At 36.7% G+C, this 20,917-nt stretch overlaps 1 protein-coding gene across 2 annotated transcripts in view; it reads left to right on the top strand.

Annotated features, from left to right (window-relative positions):
* The first annotated feature begins 9,221 nt into the window (after window positions 1–9,221).
* The window catches only part of LOC150103539 (uncharacterized), a 31,302-nt gene continuing 19,606 nt past the window's right edge, over window positions 9,222–20,917 (top strand). The window contains exons 1-2 of one of the 2 annotated variants that reach the window (XM_090398316.1): window positions 9,222–9,409; window positions 19,735–19,819. Coding sequence is in view for 1 of the 2 variants with exons in the window: in XM_090398315.1 (XP_090254441.1) it covers window positions 19,747–19,819 (73 nt within the window). In the remaining variant the exon portion in view is untranslated. The remainder of the gene's footprint in view (window positions 9,410–19,734; window positions 19,820–20,917) is intronic. The other variant, XM_090398315.1, reaches the window with a different exon arrangement.

Genomic DNA, 20,917 nt, shown 5'->3' with positions numbered 1-20,917 from the left:
CGCGCGCATAGCCATTTCCGCTCCCTTCACGTCGTCTTAAACACAGGCCATACGCAGTGAAAGTAGTTCTAGCCAGCCTTTACAAGTGTGCGTGTTGTCTGGGAAAATTAAGTTACAACCAACTTTTTATGACGATGTTATTGACCAGTTCATAAAGAAGAAACGTAGGGTAGAATTTGTATTCAAGTAGCTAAATTGAAAAAGATAGAATATCATTTGTAAAATAAATGTTGTATTTGTATGATTAAATGTACATAAATTTCTAAATGTATAGTTTTAAATAGTCAGTAATTCATTATTCCGCTAATCAGACTTCAATCACACCTCTCACTCTCTGAATGATAAAAAGAGCAAGCGTGAATTTCAAGACCAGCATTCGCCCCCGAAATATACATTCTCTTGAGACAAGTACTAAGAATACTAGAAATAAAAATACGAATAAAGATTACCTTCGAAGCTCAAACGTCAAGTCTCCTACTTACGAGGGGTATCTGGAAAGTTCCTGTAAACACCTAGAACAAAAATGATTAAAGCAACTGATATAACCACAATAAAGAACATTCTAGTAGCAGAGTTTTTAAGGTAACTTAAATTCTTATATCTTCGTATGTTATTTCTTTGGTTATATCAGTTGCTTTAACATCATTTTTGTTTTAGATATTTCTCAAAACTTTCCAGACCTTCTCCCCACCTTGTATTGATTAGAAATTTTGCAGGTTCTGAGCATGCACGAGGAATGTTATTATCCTCATCGACATCATCACATCTTGATATATATTCTGTCGAAAGATGTTCGGGATAATATGTCAGCACCATATAATTACGTTTACATGATTATTGTTTATCAACAATTTTCCTGCATTAGTCAGTTCATAGTTTTTCTTGCAAGCCTGATTTGCTAATCTCCTCTCTTCCATTAAGGTTAAGTGACTATTGCTCTCGGATTAGCCTTGCTCAAGCAGTCTCGAATGTAAATTATCTCTAATTCATTTCCAAAGTCTTCGTTTTAATATGATTTTGTCATTGATTTCAGAGGTTCACTTGGAATTCTCATATCTGTGTGTCTTTGATCAACTGTTTTACTTCTAATTAAGCTGGCAGATGCATAACTTAAAACTGGTTTGAACACTGTCTTGTATACTGCTGGTTTCGTGTTTTGGCTAATTTCTTTCTTATTCCATACAAATTTATTCAACTGACTTCCTACCATACCAGCGTTGCTTATTCTGTTGTCTGTTGCAAATGATGTTTTTCAAGCACCTGGCTATTTCAATGCTGTTTTTTTCTCTTTTTATTGTTTATTATTATTATTTAACACCTCCAGGGAGTCCAAGGGTCATCGAGGGAGAGCACCTACTTTACAGCTCTCCGTCTCCACCACTCAATCTTATCCACCAACCGCATCATCTACGCCAACGCCATCTACTGTCCACCACCAACACTAGTATTCCCACAGACGATCACAAACATCCATGCTCATGGCTGTATTCGAACACGCAGCGTTTCGGCTGGAGAGCGGATGCGCTAACCGCTAGGCCAACCAAGCCGGCTATTTTAATACTAAATTTGTTATTCAATCAATTAAGAGAATCGTATAGACTTGTTACAGTATTTGATTATTTCAACATTTGCATAAATCAAAGAGCGAAGTTTGATATTTGCGTTTCTAATATCAGATTTAATACCACTTTTTTCACAATGTGATTCACATATATGATAAATAAGGGTGGAGACGGTGCACACCCTTATCTTACACATGATTTCACAAGACACCATTTTCTTGTACCTCCTTCAATTTCAACTGCAAATTTATCAATTTAAATACAGTTCCCTTCTCGCAGTCATTTCACGGACACAGTTGCACCGACTTGGGAGCATCATATTCTTTCAATTTATACCCGCTACAAACATGGGCAAGGTGCATCATGCACCCTGACATTTCAAAAATTATATCATTGTAAATGGAAAGATAGTTACGCTATATAATATAAATCCGAAATGTAATTTTTAATCATTATAGAAAGTCTATAGGAGGAATTGCCTTTATATATATATACAGTATATTGCATCCAAGCTGCCTACTATTTTATTTTAATACGAGAAAAATTTAATAGAATTTAAAATCAGAAAAAATAGCAATAACCATAACAAGTCTCATGAATCATCATATTATAGAAGGATTGATGAGACATATCAACACACAAAGTGATTGACCATTGACATTACTGACAGGATGGGTGAAGCACAAGTGCTTTTCATATTCCCCTTTATCTGTAATGAGAGTTATTTGGGAATGGGAGATTTGTGAGCAATTAAGCTCGCCCTCTGAGGGCCGTAGTGTTAACTATGATCGGTTGAGAGAAGAATAGCCTTCGGTCTTTTGTGTTTGTAGTAAGCAGTTTCGTTGTAATTGACAGCTTGCACGATTAGTGGGTTTGAATGTGAACTTGACTTCACGAAGAATTTTTCTGCAAGATCACGAAGAAGGGAGGAGATGTATGGAGTGCCGGTTTCTCGGTGAATTTGTGAATTTCTGATGAACCACGGTGCATCCAGGATCATCCTAAGGCATTTGTTTTGGATTCTCTGTAATTTTGAAATGTTTGATCTTGAAGTGTGACTCCATGCTGGTGAGGCATAGGTAATGACTGGACGTATTACCATCCGGTAAAGAAGCAATTTATTATGTAGGTTCAGTTTGCTCTTACGGTTGATCAATGGACAGAGCTGAGCTATGACTTTGGAAGATTTGGAGCAAATGAGATTGATGTGTTTGTTGAAAAGGAGTTTCTCATCCATCAATACCCCAAGATATTTGGTCTCTGAATGCCATGGGATCTTTTGACCAGAGAGCAGGATGTCTTCTTTGTTGCAGATCTTTCTTCTTGAAAACATCATGGCTGAGCTTTTGAGGGGGTTTACTTGAATTCTCCAGTTCGTGAACCAGTTTGCTAGCTCATTGATACTTCCTTGGAGTCTAGTGATTGCTAGGTGAGGGCTGAGTGATCTAGCTAGAATAGCGGTGTCGTCGGCATAAAAAGCCGTAGTAGTTGTTTTTGGGTTGAGAGGAATATCTGCCATGTAAGCTGTGAAAAGTATTGGAGCCAGACGAGAACCATGAGGTACTCCTGCCAGGATTTTGCGCCTTGAAGAAATAATTCCGTTGAGTTTTACTTGCATGTATCTTTCATTGATATATGAATATATGAGTTTCACTAGTTTAATTGGGATATTGTTTTCAATTAGTTTGAAGATAAGGCCTTGATGCCAGACCTTATCAAAGGCCTTGGCAATATTCAAAAATATAGCGGCAGTATGAAGGTGCCAGTTAAAGCCATGAGTGATATGTTCTGTTAGTCGGTGAATTTGTTGCACCGTGTTGTGAGCTTTGCGAAACCCAAATTGCTCATTTGGGATTATTTTCTGTTGGTCCACTGCTGATTGTAATCTTGATAGGATGAGCTTTTCTATTACTTTGCCAAGACAGGAAAGAAGACTGATGGGCCTGTAGCTTTGGGGAAGTTGTGGGTTATTACCAGGTTTTTTTTCATTACCAGGTATAATGTCCGCGATTTTCCAATCTGTGGGAAAGTACTGGAATCTTAAAATGGAATTGGTATTATTAACTAGATGAATTATGGCTTTCCGTGGGAGTAGCTTTATTATTCTATTGGTAATGCCGTCAGAGCCGGGGGCCTTTTTATTCTTCAGATGGGAAATGATATTTATTATTTCTGTTGGAGATGTGGGGGTGATGGTTTCTGAATCATCCTTAGGCTGACTTAGTGCATTTCTAACTTTACGATGAACTTTGTAAATAAGATTGATATTTAAGTTTGCATAAGATGGGCTGCATTGATTTTTCCAGATTGTCAATTAGGGCTTCTACTTTTTCTTCATCTGTGTGTGCAACTCCAAGATTGGTCTTTAAAGGGGGAAGTGGTTGTCTTTTGGTACGAAGAGATTTTACAAACTTCCAGATGGAGTTATCTTCTGGGTTGATTTCCTTCAGTTTGGTTTCCCATTTGGAGTTTCTGTGGACCTGGAAGGCTTCTCGAACCTGTCTGTTCAAAGTGTTTAAGGTTGCTTTGTCCTGCGGGGCTCTGGTGTTGTGATATCGCTTTCTGGCCTTGTTTTTGGCCCTAATCAGGTCCACGCTCCTATCTGGGATCCAGTTAGGAGCGTGGATGACAGTGGTTTGAGTGACTGATGCTATTGCTGTGTTGATTTGCCTAGTTAAATTGTTTACAGCTTGATCTATTTCTTCTTTTTTACGAATGATAGGTGGGGGGACCGATGTGGATTGGAAGAACTTTAGAGAGCTTGTCCCATGGTATGAAAGAATGATGAGGAGAAAGCTGGTCTTGAAGTCCTAACCTGAGTAGGATGGGATTATGATCTGAGTTAAGCTCTTCTACTGTCTCCAGCTGGTATTGATATTTGATGTTTCTGAGGATAACTATGTCTAATACATCAGAACTTCCTGATGGGCTGTAGTAGGTGGGCTCAGTGGGTCCAGCTACTATTGATGAGTTGAGTAATGTGTAGTTGTATAGGGTACGGCCTTTGGCGTTGATTGACGAACTGAACCAGGCCGTATGTTTGGAGTTCAGGTCTCCAGCTATAATTATGGAATCCGTGGAGCCGAGGATGGAGTCTAAGTCTGCTGTCAATAGTGGAATGCTGGGAGGATTGTACGCTGCGTAGATTTTGAGTTTGCCAACGTTATTAGTGTGTACCTCCACACCCGTCACCTCAAGGTTTAGAGTTTGGGGGTTGGTCAGCGAGTTGTGGCTTAAATAATTTTTGATAAAAATAGCTGTTCCGCCTCCACTAGAGTTAAGTCTGTCTGTCCTGTATAAAATATAACCTCTTAGTTTTGGATTGTTTGATGGTCTGAGGTGGGATTCACCGATCAAGATTATGTCTGGATTGTATCTTTTTGCAAATTCTTGCAGCTCGAGAATTTTGTTTGTTAAGCCATTGGCATTCCATGCTGTTATCATGAGAGAATTTGGTTTAAATTTTTTAAACATTATAGAGAGCTCTTAATATGGATTGGGTTTCTAGGTAGAATCTTTTTCTGGTGGATGGTGAGGTGCTTGCTTTGCTGAATTCATGCAGCATTGTTGCAAGTGACGAGGTTAAAGCTGATGTGAGATTAGAGCTTGTTCGCTCTTGCGATGAAGTTCTTATAAGAACTGGGCGATGGACTGAATCCTTGACTCTTTATCCCGTCATCTGAATGAAGAATATCTGTGTGGATGGAGTGTTATTGAGCTAAAAAGCTCTAGTCATGGCTGGGTAACGGCAATAGCCGAGGCTCAGTTAAGACTTCATTGGCTACAGCATTGTCGTTTGTTACCCGGGGAGTCCTAAAAAGGACTTATAATATCATTGTCTCTAGAGATGAAGTAATTCACTTTTTGCAAAATTTCACGAAAACGTTATTTTCGTGTTTTACACACAGAAACGCTATCAAATGAAGCTTATAGTTCTTATAAGAACTGGGCGATGGACTGAGTCCTTGACTCTTTATCCCGTCATCTGAATGAAGTAAATCTGTGTGGATGGAGTGTCATTGATTGAGCTAAGAGGCTCTAGTCATGGCTGGGTAACGGCAATAGCCGAGCCTCAGTTAAAACTTCATGGGCTACAGCATTGCCATTTGTTACCTTGGAAGTCCTAAAAAGGACTAACATTCAAATCCCTCAAATGAAGCCTTATAGTCCTTATAAGGACTGGCTTAAAGGGGCGAAGCAAGAATGCTTTTCATCTTTCCCGTTATCTGTAGAGGACAGTGTAGGGATAAGGTGTTATTGAGCTATTAATGAAAGCTCTGATCATGTCATGGCAGGAGGGTAACAGCAATAGCCAAGCCTCAGTTAGAACTTCATTGGCTACAGCATTGTTATCCATTACCTTCCAAGGGTATTGGATTGAATGAATCCTCCCTCAACTGAAGCCATTGGAAATATATATATATATATATAAAATTAAGTAGAAAAAAAAATAATGGTTTATTAAAGTCTATGTAATTATCTTCAAGAAAAAATTTCTTTAACCAATTATTTAATAAATTAAATTCGAAAATAATAAATACAATATTGTTTATAAGAAAAAAAAATTCTCTTTACATTAAATTACGACTACTTAAATGTTAGCAAAATTGAGAAAAATAGGTAACGATAAAATAAAGAAAGAGCTGGTTCAATAACAAAATTCCACTTACTATCGATTCTGTCGAGAGGTTATAACATCGTTTAAAGACAAAGCAGATTTCCAACCATAAACACTATTTCTTTTCGATGTTGTCTCTCGAATTCTTATACTCCACAGCTTATCTCTGTGTTTCGTTAGTATTCCCTGTTTTGCTAACATTTACGATGAGATACGAAACTGATTCATTATGAATCAGTGTCTTTATTTCATAAAGTAATCAAAAATTTCTGGATTGACCACCAGATGACACCAGCGAATGCGTAGTCATATATATATATTATATTTATTATTCAAGTTATACAGCAGTAGTAGCAGTTCCTCTTCCTTGTATTCACTCTGAGTATAATTTTTATTCAGTGGATCTTACTAGTTCAGTTGGCCACACAAGATTTTTAAAAAGAAATGGCATCTTTAGATATATTTAAACAAAATAAATAAAATGAATATGCTAATAAAAGAAACAAGAAGATGTGTTTTTACTATTTTAAAAATAATTATGGTAATAAAATTTAAAATTTAAATAATTTTCCCACACCATGTATAAAAATTAATTTATGTATGTTAATAATCAAGTAGCATAAAATCGTAAAGGAGACCTTGTGTGTTTGCCGGGAAATAAGAATAGCGCCTCTGTAGCCCATGCATGTTGTAAGAGTTGACTAAAATGGGTATCTAGGGTGGGTAATGGACGGCAATGACGTAGCCAATGAAGTTTTAACCGAGGCCTCGCCATGACCAGAGCTCATATAACATAGCATATAACACCCCATCCGTACCTTTTCTTCTACAGATAACGGGGAATATGAAAAGCATTCTTGCTTCACCCATCTAGCCAAAAAAAATCAGCTCCACCTGTTAGTGGTACATGAAAATAAAACTTCACTGCATAATTTACTTTTAAATATATATCTTGTAGTTTGTGTTTTATGAAATGTTATAAATAAATTATGATGGAGTATTTTCCAACCAGAGCCCTCACCGCAATTAGTAGTTTTTCTCTCTATCTATCTCCCTACTGGTATTTTTCTTTTGCTTTTGTTCTTCCTATGGGGAATAAGCGGACACCTGCACCCAGTTCGTAGAAAAATGAGTGTATCTTTACTGTCATTGAAAGCACATACTGAAAAGGAATTCACAATATTCCTTGTAGATTATTCGATTCCATCGTAAACTGTGAAAAGAACCTGGACTTCATATGCTTCGTTACTAAGCTGCCGGCTGTGACTCAGAGTTATGCAATAAGCTGCAAAATTACCCCTGTAGCTATACCGTAAGATTCCCTTACAAACTCGCCACACTTTTTCCTTTTCTATCTTCAAAAAAAAATTCTATGGAACCCAAATATGGTTACCTTCCTTATTCCTGTAAGTTAGTTCTTTTCAACATCGCAATGATTTGATATGAATCACCTTGGCAATGTAGTCTCTAAACTTTAACTCGTTGAATTATTACGGTAATCCTAAGTCTATAGCTTCATCAACAACTCGCAATAAATTCCTATTAATACGATTCTTAGTTTGCAATAGTTACAATCCAAAGTATTAAACTAGCAATCACTAACATCTGCCCACTGAATTAATTTCTTAAAATTTACCTGCAAACATGCCATATCTGAAATGTGTCTTATCACCAGACCCAACTTTGTGTCGTCAGCATATAATTGAAATTTTCCCTTCAACCCCCCCCCAAATGTTGTTATTAATATACAAGTTAAACAGGACTGTTCTAAGGACAGAATCGTTTGATTCCCGACTAATTCCTCTCATTCTCTTAGTTTCAGCTACAGATTACACCATTCTTTGATACTTGCCACATGGCCACGCTCCAATTCATGACACAAGCCTCTTTTGCATATCCATCCCTTCGTGTTGGTATAACCTGCTGTGGGAAATTCTATTAAATGCCTTTGACCAAACCGGGAGGTCACCTTGCCCTTAATCACCTGAACTTGTGGAATGTTTTAGCAGCTACTGCTAATCCTGATTAAAATAAATGAACAATAGCATTGTCCAGTTACTTTTCCTCTTGATGCCTCCCGAAATAGGTACCATGCAGAAGTAGCAGTCGTTTGCATGATTGCTTGGCTCCCTCCAAACCACAGGAAGAGCAAACGACATCGTCACATTATGGCCTTTCAGCTACTTCGGAAGATTTCTAGCACACGTACCCCAGCATATGTGTGTGGGGGGGGGGGGGACATCTGAAATTCGAATCTAATCTCCTTGCATATTGTCAGATAACAATATTCAAGTGAATGCATGAATATGAGTGAAATTTAAAAATGTATAACAATATAATATATTGATTATATTGATTATAACAATATATTTGTTATAATTAATAACAAATATATGGTGCGCGGGTTACATCTTTATACACGTTTATAAGTTTGCAAATGTTTATAAACACTTGCAAGCTTATAAACATGTATGGGAGCAACATATAAAAAAAGAAGAAGAATATCCATGACATTTTTTTAAAAAAAAAAGGAAATAAGAAAACAAAATAGACCATCTCTCGGAATTGTCGAAGTAAGTGAGTGCGGGAAAAAATAAAAAATAAAAAATAAATAATTCCCAGTGAGTGGAATGCTTTTCCGGATGTGTGATTTCAGGATAGGGTGATTCATTTAAGGCGAGGTATGACTGCATTGCACTTTGTAGATTACTAACTTTTCGATCACCTCCCCTCCATAATGCTAACATATCCACAATTTAAATCATAAATTCCAGTTTATAGTAGAATGATCCAGATGGCGTTACTGTCATGTCATTGCTTCACTAAGTACCTTGTGAGTGAATATTTAAATACTGAGCAGCCAGATGGAAGATCATAGCACCGAAAAGAAACTATTGTACACGAAATTTAAATTATGAATTACACTTTTCGTATTTGATACTATTACAAGAAACATTCGGCGAAACTTGAACAGAACTAATAATATTTATAAAGCGCAAACAAAATTAACGTCTGTCACAATGGTGTCTGTGTTATAACAAGACCCGTAAGTTTATCTTTCCATACGCACATCTGGCACCTTTTATTACGAAGATAACGAGAGAAGCACCACTCTGATCTTATCGCAGCTTTAAAGCTGTGTAGACTTCTTATCTTGTGTTATTCATAATTCGAAAGGCACCCCTAGAGAACGCAGTACTTCATACAGGTCAATCGGCTCCCACCTAAGGTAAGTTTTTCTTCAAAAACTGAAATTATACATTTTAATTTAGCATTAAGGTTAATTAAACCTGTCATATGCTGCTGGAGTTTAGCATACAAATTGGAACTAAGTGCCATGCAATTAATTTGTTTACGTGGAACAAGTTTCGAGGACTTAACTATCTATTTAGAATAGAGACATTAATATTAATTATAAGGTGTCTTGAGCTTGTGTAGTCGCACAATTATCATGATGACTCCCTGAATTTTTAAACATTTTAATTAACTGACACCCCCATGGATCAGTTACAATATCTTTTATAAACATGTAATCAAAAAGAATCCCCCTCCCCTCGTTGTCTTTCTTAATTACCTGAATGTTTCGTCATGATATAAGTTATCTCACTAAAATAGTGTCAGAGGTAAAGCAATACGGGATATTTAAAAATTACTTTTGTAATGTATGAAAACATTTAGCTAGATAGAATAATAATATTTGATATACTTGAACGAATATATTACAAAGGTTTATTAACTGTCTTTTCTTTTGTAAATGTGAAATGATATTTACTCAAGGCCTAACTTAAATTCAAGCATGCAAACATAATTTAATTATATATGTATATATATACGAGGGTGGTCTGAAATGTTCTCGGCCTCGACCATAGATGGCAACACTACAGGCAAAATTTATTTTTTTACGTTCCTACACCTGTCTTAAGCATCCCTATGAAATTGCAAATCATTCTATCGAGTAGTTTGTTTTATACAGCTGTATGAAGCAAAAGTGTTGTCTATCCCTTGAAATGAATTAAAATTGAGTATTGTGCGGTTATAAAATTCTTTGTAAAAGAAGGTTTAATGCCAAAAGAAATTCATTCGAAGTTCATAAAAGTTTATGGGCACTCTTCTCCTTCGTTTTCGACAATTAAGAAATGGGCTGCCGAGTTTAAACGTAGCCGCACCAGCCTTGAAGATGATCCACGTGAAGGAAGTTCAAAAAGTGTAACAACACCAAAATTCTGATTAAAAGCCAAACGGCTATTTTTTCTGGCGAAGTTAATTAAATTAAGGGGATAAAAATCCCTTATTATTTTACAGCCAGTATGCGAAACTCTGAGATAGAAAACTACGATCTAAGAGTTTCATGCCGAAGAACTATCGGCGAATCCAAGCGTAAGTGAACACTTGGTAGTGCCACACCAAGGCAACTCGAAGCAAAGGTGGAGCAAGCTCCCTCACTATCCTTGATATTTTCTCATAATGTAAAACACAGCTCCTAGGAAAATTTAAGTAGCCGTTTGGCTTTTTATTTTAGTTATAATATATGGGCACACCTTTCTCGCATTCGTAGTGAAGGTATGTAAGTTCTTTTCACTTAAGCTTTGATATCATCCAGGTCTATCTACTCACTGATGAGGCCTCAAAAAATGTTGAAACCGGTCTGGGTAGTGACCTCTCCTCATAATGTAAGGCAGTATTACATCTCCTAGGAGTTGTGTTTTACATTATGAGAAAATATCAAGGATAGTGAGGGAGTTTGCTTCGAGTTGCCTTGGTGTTGTACTACCAGGTGTTCACTTACACTCGGATTTGCCGATAGTTCTTCGGCATGAAACTCTTAGATCGTAGTTTTCGATCTCAGAGTTTCGCATACTGGCTGTAAAATAATAAGGGATTTTTATCCCCTTAATTTAATTTAACACCAAAATTCATTGATCAAGTGAACGATATGGTATTGGATGACCGGCGAGTCAAAGTGCGTGAAATTGCTGAGACTATATGTATTTCAAAAAACTTGTAGGATATCTTTTGCATGAAGAATTGTAAATGAAAAAGTTTCGCGCAAGATGGGAGCCGCGCGTGCTCACAGCACATCAAAAGCGCACTCGCATGAAAATCTCTGAACAGTGCTCGGAGCATTTTAGCAAGAACAAAACTGATTTTGTGCATTGATTCATTATTATGGATGAGACTTGGATTTACCATTACACACCAGAATCAAAACAGCAGTCAAAACAGTGGAAAGAATCTGGCTGTTCAGCATCAAAGAAGACAAAGTCGGTTCCATCAGCAGGAAAGGCCATAGCATCGGGGATGCTAAAGGCATTTTGTTTATTAAATATCTTGAAAAGGGTGAAACAAGAACCGGGGAATATTATTCCCATCTTTTCACCAGACTAGGCGAAAAAATTCGTTAGAAAGATCCGGTTTGCAGAAGAAAAAAATCATCTTACATCAGGACAATGCACCTGCCCACAAAGGTGTTTTGGCTATGGGAAAATTAAGGGATCTGCACTATGAATTGTTGGAACATTCACCCTATTCCCCAGATTTGGCTCCCCCTGACTTCTATCTCTTCCCAAAACTAAATCTCTTTCTCGCTGGTCGCCGTTTTTCTTCGAATCAAGAGGTGATTTCAGCTGTAGAGGGGTATTTTGCAGATCTTACTGAGAACCACTACAGGGATGGGATAAGAGATTATGTTGAAGAATAAAAATCATTTTGAAATTATAAATTCATTTTTTCATTGTTGTTAGGTTGAGAACGTGTCAGACCACCCCATACACACACAGAATTCCGCATATTCATATTTCGCCTTAATTAAATAGCTGATTATGGATATTTAAGTGTAAATGAGATCATATGATAACCATTTTATCGAAAAAGAGCGATATCCAGCCTTTGCCATATAATGCTCTTAAAAATGAAATTACCCGCATATGGAATACGTTAATTTCAAAAGAGAAAAAAACTGTAACATTTATTGTTTTTTGAGATATGAAATTAATTGGATAAAGGAAGATATGCTTAGAGCTGTTCTACTAATTAGGTTTCGTCATTTGCTTATGAATGACATATTTTTTCGTTTAATAATAAATAACAACACTCTTCGTCAAAATAGCTAAATTTACTTGCATGCATTAATCATTTGAAATTAACAGTGTGTCATGTAACTGATTATAAATAGTATGATTTTCAGATCTGATCGTTAGTTAATTACTTGTTTAGAGATAATGATTACCTAGCAAAGAGAATTTCGAACAATAAGATCACCTAGCAACAACTAAAAATAATTCCATTCTTATCCTTATAAGGACTGGCTTAAAGGGGCAAAGCAAGAATGCTTTTCATATTCCCCGTTATCTGTAGAGGACAGTGTAGGGATAAGGTGTTATTGAGCTATTATTAAAGCTCTGATCATGGCAGGAGAGTAACAGCAATAGCCAAGCCTCAGTTAGAACTTCATTGGCTACAGCATTGCCATCCATTACCCTCCAAGGGTATTAATCACCGACTATGTAAGTAAAGGTGAAATCTCAAAAATACGGACGATCTCTAGGCCACTCCATAATGGGCGAAAGACCGTCCTAATCTCAGCGTTGGTTCTACTCAGTGACCGGCTCCCCGACCACTGAGCAGAACCGCTCATATTCCGAGGAAAATAATTCACCGACAAAGCCCCTCAGCGGGCCCTGCCGGAGAACACTTTCCCCGGAGACTCAAAGTGCTCCCTTAAGGCAAAAACCTTAAGAGAGCGAACTCATTAACCCAGGATAACAGCAACAGCCGAACCTCAGTTAAACTTCATTGGTTCAGCATTGCCATCCGTTACCCTATACAGGGTGTTCGGGATAAATTTGACAGTTTCGTAAGGAAAAAGAAAATCTTCTTTGTATCTATTAAATTTAATGAATTGACAAAAAAACATTACAGGCAGAGTTAATTACAATACTATCAACAAGATTTACTCAAAATAACCACCATTAGCATCGATCACAGCTTCAATTCTGCTTCGGAACCTCGAACAAGCTGATGCTACAGTCTCCCTGGGAAGGGCCGCAAAAACTGTTTTAATTTTATCCATTAACTGGGCTTTTGTATTACTGGAAGTGCGATTGGTGTCTTTTTCAACTGCGCCCCATACAAAATAATCCATGGGGTTAAGGTCTGGGGAGTTTGGAGGCCAAACATTTGGACTGGTGAAGTCGTAGAAATTTTCAGACAACCATTTTTGACTTTTCCCAGAGGTGTGGCAAGGGGCCGAATCCTGCTGCCATACATACGACCTACCATTGGCTACCCTTGTTATCCAGGGCTTGACTACAGTTAGCAACTCCACGAACAAAGCCCGAATTCCAATGCCAGGGTTCTTCAACACCTGTTCCTGCAGATTTGCGAGGAATTCTGCTGTACGAACGCAATCAGATCGTCTGCTAGGGATCTTTCTTCTTGCTACATCCTCGTAGTCACCATTGCAAGTCTCTAGTTCATGCCTGATTGTTTTTACTGTATTTAGGGAGCATTGGGCAGCAGTCGTAATATCCTTATTTTGATGGCGGGCACGAATCATCATGATACAAGTTATTCTCTTCCATGATTCAGGTGGATTCCAGCTATCCATCCTTTCTGACATCTTGTATATGAATGAAGAAGAGTCCAAACTTTTAAATGAAGAGAAGTGCGTGTTAATACATGTAACTTACGGAATAATATAATTAATTATAAATATGTCAAATTTATCCCGAACATCCCGAACACCCTGTATGGGCATCTCATATAAAATCAATCACCGCATCTCACGGTCGATTAACCAGCCAAAAATAATTCTATCTCACGGTCGATTGATTTCCCCCACCATGTTTTGACGACGATATTATTAAGTCAAACTACTTTTCAACTATTAGAGGTGTATGTAGAAAAAAATAGAAATTTATATAATTTTGCAGATTTATTTGAAATTTTAAAACTAAATAAATTACTTATTTCATTTTCAAATTTTTTGTTTATAGATAATAAGGTTTTTTTCCAAGCATATCAATATTATTTAAAAACAATTGGTATTGGTTAGCACATTATTATATAGTCCATTAACAATATAGATTACTCACAATAATTGCAAAATATTTTTATCTTGACAAATGCGAAAAGGATCTTAATAAAACTTAACTAAAAGAACACATTTTGACACTTTTCGTTCTGATAATAAAATTCTCATAAACTTGAAATTAATTTCCAGTATAACTGTTTCACAATATATCATTTCACGCCTCCAGGTGGAACTCGTATCGGTGAGACCTGGTGATATCGCATATCTTATACTAAAGATGTGCGATGTATTATTCACTTGAGACTGATGAATCGATATTGACAAGGACATGATCTGACGTGTGTGTGTGTGTGTGTGTGTGTACAGGTCTAAGCAACTCGTGGTAAAGTTGGAATAAGCTCTGATCACTATTCTTAATATTTACCCTTAATGCAAAGCCCATCTCCTTGAAGAAGATGTATGCTGCTACGCATTAAAGGCAAGGGGCCACTACCCAGACTGGTTTCGACCTTTATTGAGGTCTCATCAGTGGGAGCCAGGCTAAGAAAAATACTAAGTTTTAAGTAATACAGAGCTTATAAGTATTTTACCAAAACAAGTTACCATAAGGTGCTTTGACCACATTAAATAAACATCTCAGGAATCTTGGTATTTCCTAGCCTGGCTCCCACTGATGAGACCTCAATAAAGGTCGAAACCGGTCTGAGTAGTGGCCCCTTGCCTTTAATGCATAGAATCATACATCTCCTCAAGGAGATGGGCTTTTCATTAAGGGTAAATATTAAGATTAGTGATCAGAGCTTATTCCAACTTTACCACGAGTTGCTTAGACCTGTACTACTTTACGGGTCACTTCGACTTGCATTACGTGCAGGCGCAAACTTGACTTATTTGTCTGTTTGCTTACTTCGGAAATGGAGTAAAAACTAGGTTTAAAATAGTTTAGCATCTTTAATATATATGTATTTTTTTTTGGAATTCATTTTTACTCGGTTGGAATATTATGAAAAAGCTTTAATGACTGATACCGAGAGATAAAAAGATGACATGATATATTTGAAAAGATACTGCTAGTACACTGGTTTCGTTGAATTGATCAACCTCTTCAGGTATCTTGGTCATTTTGTACTTGTTCTGTTATTACAATTTCAAGTCTCTGTAATTCTTTATATATTTCTTTGATTGTGATACCTGAGGATGTTGATCAATTCAACGAAACTAATAAACTAGTAGTATATTTTTAAATATATCTTGTCATCTTTTTATCTCTCGGTAACAGTCATTAAAGCTTTTTAATATATATATATATATATATATATATATATATATATATATATATATATATATATTGAATGACTAGAACCGAGATTTAAGTAAAAAGGTTTTAATATAAACACACTACTAGTTTCGGCCTGTAACAGCCTTCTTCAGATGACATTATAAAAGAAAAAACACTAAACATTGAGGGTTAAAAGAATATGAACAACATAGACAGTCTTTATACATAATTAGCATGAAAACGTTGTAGTTGTATTTGAAGCTCTTCTTTCGTTAGTGGTATTGTTGGGAGAGTGCATGCTTGCTGCATCACGTGAACGCCAGTACATGATTACAGCTGAATGACTATCTGGGAGGTTGTAGCTTAAGTTGTTATTTAGATGAACAGGATTGAAGATGATTTCTCTCGATTCCACAATTTTTCTCTCTATTTCGTCACTGCAACGGAAGATGTTAGTAGATTTTTCCCAGCAGACTTTGTGACTTTGGTTATCATCATTAGGATTTGCCGAGAAATGGATACGACTTGATAATGCACTCGCTCGCTGTCTCTTGTAAGTAATGTCTCTCATGTGTTCTTCCATACGCATTTCGACAGATTTGTCTGTGTGCCCGAAATAAGGAATATCGCAGTCACATAATATTTTATATACACCAGGGTATTTGAGTTGATGATGACAAGGTTCACTCCACTTCCAAAGATCCGTTCCTTAATTAGCCACCCAAAACCTTGTCATCATCAACTCAAATACCCTGGTGTATATAAAATATTATGTGACTGCGATATTCCTTATTTCGGACACACAGACAAATCTGTCGAAATGCGTATGGAAGAACACATGAGAGACATTACTTACAAGAGACAGCGAGCGAGTGCATTATCAAGTCGTATCCATTTCTCGGCAAATCCTAATGATGATAACCAAAGTCACAAAGTCTGCTGGGAAAAATCTACTAACATCTTCCGTTGCAGTGACGAAATAGAGAGAAAAATTGTGGAATCGAGAGAAATCATCTTCAATCCTGTTCATCTAAATAACAACTTAAGCTACAACCTCACGGATAGTCATTCAGCTGTAATCATGTACTGGCGTTCACGTGATGCAGCAAGCACGCACTCTCCCAACAATGCAACAAACGAAAGAACAGCTTTAAATACAACTACAACGTTTTCATGCTAATTATGTATAAAGACTGTCTACGTTGTTCATAGTATTTTAACCCTCAATGTTTAGTGTTTTTTCTTTTATAATGTCACATGAAGAAGGCTGTTACAGGCCGAAACTTGTAGTGTGTTTATATTAAAACCTTTTTACTTAAATCTCGGTTCTAGTTATTCAATTTTTTCATAAAACTATGTATGTTAACCGAGTCAATGATCATTCTGTTATATATATATATATCTGTTGTTAAATGAGAAAATAATATTCTAAACAAACTCAATATTATTATTGCCAACGATTTTTGAGAACAGAGAGGAAAGTGAAAGAAATAATTCCTGATGCAAACCTTTTGAAGAAACCTCAGTGTTTTATACAACTGACAGATAAAAACTGAAGACGTTTTCAAATATCAAACAATGTTTAATCCATAATAAAATATATTTAGGTTTCGTGAAAGAGTATGATATCTTTTCTATGTACCCAGGAAAACTTTAAAAAGCATTTAGAAATGCGTACATTATTCATTTTAAATTTAGGAATTTATATATTATCATTATTCTTCATAATATTATATATGTATCATTTTAAGCATATTCAACGTAAAAGAATAATTTAGGAATCGTCTGTAAAAAAAGACTGAAAGACAGCATTTAATCTCTAACGAGAATCGAATCTATAACGGTCTCAGTTCTGTGCTGATTTAGTTTCACGGATATTACGACGAGGTTATTAGTCACCTTATTCCTCCATGAAATTGTCTAAAAATTTGGCTCATCGATGAATCGACGTCAGCAACACCCAGATGGGAACCCGTCGGAGTACAAATTACACTAAGGATTACTAGTTTAGTAATCATATGTGGAACGATGCTTTCAAATGTGTTATGACTCCTTTCCACTGCTCTTTGAAGTCACTTAAAATATGATGAACAATAATCTGAAATTGAACTCAATGAAATGAAGCTACATTAAAATTATGAGATCTCTATGGAAAAAATACTAAACACATACACTTTAGACATCTTATTTATAAGGACTGGCTTAAAGGGCGAAGCAAGAATTATTTTCATCTTTCCCGTTATCTGAAGAAGACAGTGCAGAGATAAGGTGTTATTGAGCTATTAAAGCTCTGTTCATGCAGGATGGTAACAACAATAGCTGAGCCTCAGTTAGAACTTCATTGGCTACAGCATTGCCATATGTAAAGGTTAAGCCGTCTCTAAAATTTCGGACGACCCGTAGGCCACTCAATCGTCGGCGAAAGACCGTCCATCTCAGCGTTGGCTCCGCTCAGTGATGGCCTTCCACCCACACACCACCACCGAGCAGAACCGCTCATATTCCGAAGAAAAGCATTCACCGACAAAGCCCCTCAGAAGGACGTGCCGGATAACACTTTCTCCGGAGACTCAAATTTCCCCCTTAAGAGAGCGAACTCATACTCTCGACTCTCTGCGCCCCAGGGAGTAACAGCAACAGCCGAATCTCAGTTAAACTTCATTGGTACAGCATTGCCATCCATTACCCTCCAAGGGTATTAATCACCGCATCTCCTATTGTTTAGACAACATTAACCATTAACATTTCTGACAGGATGGGTGAAGAACTTGTGCTTTTCATATTCCCCTTTATCTGTGATGAGAGCGAGTTGTTTGGGAATGGGAGATTTGCGAGCAGTTAAGCTCGCCCTCTGAGGGCAGTAGTGTTAGCTATGATCAGTTGAGAGAATAGCCTTCGGTCTTTTGTGTTTGTAGTAATCAGTCTCATTGTAATTGACAGCTTGTTCACATTCAAACTCACGATTAGTGGGTTTGAATGTGAACTTGACTTCACGAAGAATTTTTCTGCAAGATCACGAAGAAGGGAGGAGATGTATGGAATGCCAGTTTCTCGGTGAATTTCTGATGAACCACGGTGCATCGAGGATCATCCTAAGGCATTTGTTTTGAATTCTCTGTAATTTCGAAATGTTTGATCTTGAAGTGTGGCTGATGAGGTGTAGGTAATGACAGGACGTATTACCATCCGGTAAAGAAGCAATTTATTATGTAGGTTCAATTTGCTCTTGCGGTTGATCAATAGGTAGAGCTGTGCTATTACTTTGGAAGATTTGGAGCCAATGAGATTGATGTGCTTGTTAAAAAGAAGTTTATTATCCATTAGTACCTCAAGATATTTGGTCTCTGATTGCCATGGAATCTTATGACCAGAGAGCAGGATGTCTTCTTTGTCGCAGACCTTTCTTCTTGAAAACAACATGGCTGAGCTTTTGAGGGTGTTCACTTGAATCCTCCAGTTGGTGAACTAATTTGCCAGCTCATTGATATTTCCTTGGAGTCTAGTGATTGCTAGGCGAGGGCTGAGTGATCTAGCTAGAATAGTGGTGTCGTCGGCATAAAGGTCCGTGGTAGTTTTTCTTGAATTGAGACGATTATCTGCCATTTTAGACAACATCCTTATAGTCCTTATAAGGATAAGGACTGGCTTAAAGGGGAGAAGCAAGAATGCTTTTCATCTTCCCCGTTATCTGTAGTGGACAGTTTAGGGATAAGGTGTTATTGAGCTATTAAAGCTCTGATCATGGCAGGAGGGTAATAGCAATAGTCGAGCCTCAGTTAGAAATTCATTAGCCACAGCATTGCCATCCATTACCCTCCAAGGGTATTGGATTGAATGAATCAATCACCGCATCTCACGGTCGATTGATTCTCCCAATCTCCATATAATATAATCCCAGACGTCATCTTATCACATTATCTCTTATACATATAAAAATTATAAAAGGAAAGTTTTGGTGTCGGAAACATAATATTGTTTTCCAATATGAATCTAATTTTATAAATAAGATATCATACAAAACTATAATAAAGTATAGAAAATAAAGAAAATTTAATTATTTTAAAGAATCGATTGAATTATATTGTATCAAATCTTTTTAATATAGATTCACAGTTCTCCTTAATTTTTTTTTAATTATTGTTGTTTGTTTTATGCGCACAAATTGTTCATTTAAGAAGAATGAAATTCCAACATATTTTCTTTTCTTTGATTTTCTTCCTTCTTCTTTTTTTTTTTTTTAAAGGTACTCAACGGGATGACAAATATTCGTTTTTACTTGTTATCAGCTCTTCTGTTAATCATAACTTTACGAGCTGTTACTGCAGATGGTGAGGTTTTTTTTATATTTATTTAATTTATTTTTTTATTTTGATTGCTGTACAGTGAAAGAATTTTGCAGTTAACAAAATACATATGTATATCTCTTGTTGATTCATCATCATCATCATAATATATTATTATTATTAATTTTGATTACTTTACAAAGTCCATAATAATGTAATGGTCATAAGACCTGTAAAATGGTGAATAAAGGGAATTTTATAATAAAATACCTTTTATGCAGATTTTACAAGTATTCTATATCCAACTAAAAATACTTGTGTGTTAATGGAAAATTTGATATAAATTAAATTTCGAATAATGTTTTTGTTTTTTTATCCAATGAATATTGTAAAATCAAAGGGCTTAATATGAGAACAAAGAAAAATACATATGAGGTAAATTGTGTCAAAGTATACCTCTAGTTAGCAGAGGTTCCAGACAGATTAAAGGATTAAGTCATGACCTGAGGCCCCCGCAAACGCGAAGGTCGACATTAACGGGAGTTTCCGGACTAAGTGCAGCGATCGACGAGGGTGACGGGTGCAGAACATCAGAGTACCCAGGGGACTATGACATAAAAAAAACGAAGGTCATCGGAACCGTATAAATAGCAGTTTGCTGGGGCTTGTCGAGGCCAGGATGGACCAGAGTGTTTATGAAATTGACTGAGTGATTAAGAGATTAGGTAATTCGAGTGATGGAGTGTGATGCCACCATCTGTTCGTGTGCTACGAACTGATTTCTCTAGTTTGGATTAATCTGCTTTTCTTTAGTAAAAGAACTGTCACCATCGAGATGGTGAAGTGAGTGGGAATACCGTACAGCCTATGTGTCTACCAGTACTCGCCCAGATAAAGGTAAGCTTTTGGCGTTTTCACACACGTTCCACAAGCCCTCTCCTATTCCCTTCCCTGTGCCCATCAGTTGTCTTCCGCCTCTCGAAGGAGATTTCAACTGTCTTGATGGAAGAAAGGGACAAGGCAGGTCCTGAACCACTCCCCTCCCCATTGACACCTACTTGACTTAACAATGAACGAAATAGTTAATTTCAAACTTTTGTCTAGTGTTTCTATCACGGAAGCCCTGATAGAAACATTAGACAA

This window comes from Typopeltis vanoorti, chromosome 9, assembly GCF_054136105.1.
Source record: "Typopeltis vanoorti isolate ZY-2024b chromosome 9, IOZ_Tvanoo_1.0, whole genome shotgun sequence".
Taxonomy (NCBI): domain Eukaryota; kingdom Metazoa; phylum Arthropoda; class Arachnida; order Uropygi; family Thelyphonidae; genus Typopeltis; species Typopeltis vanoorti.
Note: the sequence above shows the minus strand (reverse complement) of the source record. Positions and strands in the feature narration are given on the sequence as shown.